This window comes from Rattus rattus, chromosome 1 (assembly GCF_011064425.1).
Source record: "Rattus rattus isolate New Zealand chromosome 1, Rrattus_CSIRO_v1, whole genome shotgun sequence".
Classification (NCBI taxonomy): domain Eukaryota; kingdom Metazoa; phylum Chordata; class Mammalia; order Rodentia; family Muridae; genus Rattus; species Rattus rattus.
Genome location: NC_046154.1, coordinates 62945852 through 62949253, shown reverse-complemented (window position 1 = coordinate 62949253; position 3402 = coordinate 62945852). Strand labels below are relative to the sequence as shown.

The window sequence follows — 3402 nt, the reverse complement described above, 5'->3', positions numbered from 1 at the left end:
GCAGACAAACACTGTCTAAAAAAACATCAGGTGTCTCCCACCAGGGAGCTCCACAAGAATTTGCTGAGTAAACACCCTATTCTAGAAGTGACACTACCACAGTAGGGGCTGGATCCCCACCACTCCCACCCCTGCCACTCCCTCTGCAGTGCCAAAGATATCTCCCTGCTAGGAGCCACTTCCCTTATGGAACTTGAATGTATGTCACAGTTACTAGCCAATAGATTTAAAGGTCAATATGCTTAGCCAATAAGTTTAAACTGTAACATTGCTGATGTAATTTGTACCCCTAAACGGTATAAAAAGTGTGTGCCTTTGTTCCTGGGGGTTGCCTCTGCCCCGATTGCAGAACGACCCCAGTGCACTGGACTGGTAAACCTCTTGTTTATTGCATCAATCTATGTCTTTGTGTCTCTGTGAGTGGAACATCCTGAACGCAGGACTGGGTGGGCTTTTCTGGAGTCTTACAAGCTCTCTAGAACCATGTCTACCTGCTTGCCCCCATGCTTCCCACCCCAAAATTAATGGACTTAGCTCCTATCTTTAGACAAGCATAAATAAAATGTTCTTCTATATTAGAGATGCAATGATCAGTCTCTTTACAGCAAAAGAAACCCTGATTAAGACAAAAGCCATTGACAGGCTCTTCCTTGATACCACATACAGAAACTAAAAGGAAAACAAGTGTCTTTACAAACACATTCTCAACCAAAAGTATTAATCATGTCAATTAGAATCTTCATTTATGCAATGGTATAATAACCTTAACTGGAATACATAACTAAAAATGTAAAAAAAATTTCAAGTGTAAACAAATGATGGGAGAAATATTGATCCTGATTCAGTGTACCATGATATTTCAGTAATGTCTTAATATTTATATTTCTGTACTACCTTTGTCCAAAATAAAATAAGCCAAATTTTGTTATAGAAATGTGGTTATACTCTCATTAAAAAGGGGTAAGTTTAGATTTCCACAAAGAGATTTGAGCATCACATGGTGTAGTTTCTTATTCTAAATGTTTGTTTGTTTGTTTTTGTCATCTACAAACAACATTAAAATCAACCTCCTGTTGGCAGAGTTGTGGGTAGTATTAATTGAATGGCGCCTTTTTGCCGGAAAGATCACTCCAGGCTAGCACAATCCCATGGGAAGACATTTTTTTTATTGTCTGGGGGATTGGGGGAGGGAAAGCAGAAAGAGAAGAAAAAGAAAAAAGGGGTGAAGGGTCGGGGATTCTGTCTTTTATTCAGGCCATGACATACATGCCAGGTAATGAATGACAGGCACCTCTGCACGCAGGTGAGGAGTACTCTGGGAATGTGTGGTGGTTGTCATGGCAACAGACACAAGAGGGTCCTTGTCCCCTAGGGATACTGGATTCAGAGGTTTATCTGTAAACCCCTTCTAATGCTAACAGGTAGGAAACAATAAAGCTTCTTTAGGGAAGATATTGTTTGTGAACAATTAGGTTGCAGTGGTAGGTGATGCTTGAATATGGCTCCTCAGATGCTGCTTAAGGTAATAAAATCTGGAATAGTTTCTGTTGCACATGGGACAGGGGTAGGGCCTCTCCCCACTATGCTTTTGTTTGTGTCTGTTGAGATCTACTAAACGGAAGAATTTCCAATCGCATCCAGGCTTATTGCACATATAAGGCTTCACCCCAGTGTGTTTCCTCATGTGGTCCTTGAGGTGTTGAGACTTTTTGTAAGATTTCTTACAACCCTGGTAGGTACAGCAGTATGGCTTTGAGTTATGAGGGTTCTTCAGGGACACAGGGCTCTGGGTCTTGAGGTCTAACTTTATCTCTGGATGCTGTCCCTGGTCCAAACCAGAAGCTGAAGAGATTTCCTGAGGTTGTATTTGAATCAAAGGGGAATTTGAAGTATCCGAAGATTCTCCTACATAGGGGGATTGGTTACTAAGTGAAGTCACCTGAGGTTCTAGGCTTTCTTCTATTTTGAGTGTTCCATTATGACTTGGGTACACATTCTGATCCACAGAGGTCCTCATCTGATCCAGGAATGTCTCTTCAGAACTGAGACTTGTCTCTGGATGCCAAGCCAGGTTGTCTTCTTCACTAGATGTTGTTCTCTTAGTCCCACAAGAAGTTGTGTCAAAATTGGAGTTTGGTATCTGAGAGTCATGAAGAGGCTCGCCACCAATGGGACTTGTTACCTGGTGATTCACAATCAAATCCTGGTCGTACCTGTAGCCTGATGTCTGATACTCAGAGAGAAGGTGCTCACCACTGAGGAGAATCTCCTGACATCTGCAGACATTCTGACCACAGAAGCATGTTATCTGATGGTTAGTGCTCATCTGTGGCTCATAGAAAGTCTGGTATCCATTTGGGAGTATCCTCTGATCTGCATAGAATCTGTTATCAGCTACTGGGCTTCTCTGCTGATCCCCAAAAGGATACTGTTCAGAAAAGGAGGTTATGAATTGATCAGTATAAAGGACGTGGTTACAACTGGGTTCCATCTCAAGGTCACCAATGAAGGTCTGGTTTGATACAGAATCAACGAGGTGATCCATATTTGGAGCCTGGCCTTCATGGCTTCCAGAGAGAGCAACTGGATGATTATCAAGGGTTCTCCACTGGCTATCATACATAGTTGTAATTTGGATCAAGAGAGTCTTGTCAGAGTTCAGTGTCCTCCTCCAGTGGCCTTCATTGCAGAGAGTCTTTCTGGTGTCCAGTACTTCTGTCTTCAGGGGATGAGAGAGGCATGACTTGGTGGTGCTGCTGAGATTCATAAGGCATGAGCCTGCAGGAGAACTTTTCTGCTCAGCAGACACAACTTGCTGGATAAAAGAAGCAGTCTCACTTGGCTCTCCAAAATAGAAATCAGTAGCTTTTCCTGGGTGTGCTGTTGAGTTCTGAGTACAGTCTGTCTCATGTGGGTTACAGCATGCAGATGCCATCACTGTTTGTTTCCAGGTAGGCATCTCTGAGCTCTGACCTGAAACAAGCTGGCTGGATTCCACAGGGGAAGGCTGAGTGTTACATGGTACTGCCTGGGAAGCACCTGGGGTTTCTACCATGTCCATATAGGCGTCACAGAAGGCCTGAAGACTCTTCAAGTTCCTTGACTGTTGAGAGAAAGGAGAACATCTGACTGAACTAGGTATTCAGTTGTAAGAGCTTAAAGTTCTTGAGAATACTCACACTCAGGAGACAAACAGAAATTAAGTAGTAGACAGGAACAGGTAGAGAATGTGTGCTGGGGGCCAGGGATTCAAAACTTCAGGGGCTCTGATGAGGGTGGAATAGGCAAGCAAAATATAGCTCCTTATCTCTGAGGTCTCCTTTATAAAGCTCAGCCTGATATGTCTTCTGAGTCTATGGCATGGTAGGCCATACCTTTCAATGGGTAGAACCCCGTACCTAG

General features: G+C 43.3%; 1 protein-coding gene across 1 annotated transcript; it reads right to left on the bottom strand.

Annotated features, from left to right (window-relative positions):
- Window positions 1-1468: 1468 nt before the first annotated feature.
- Window positions 1469-3061, bottom strand: LOC116887870 (Kruppel-like factor 18). Its single transcript, XM_032889363.1, has one exon. The coding sequence runs from the start codon at window positions 3059-3061 to the stop codon at window positions 1469-1471; it is 1593 nt and encodes a 530-aa protein (XP_032745254.1).
- Between the last annotated feature and the right edge of the window lie 341 nt (window positions 3062-3402).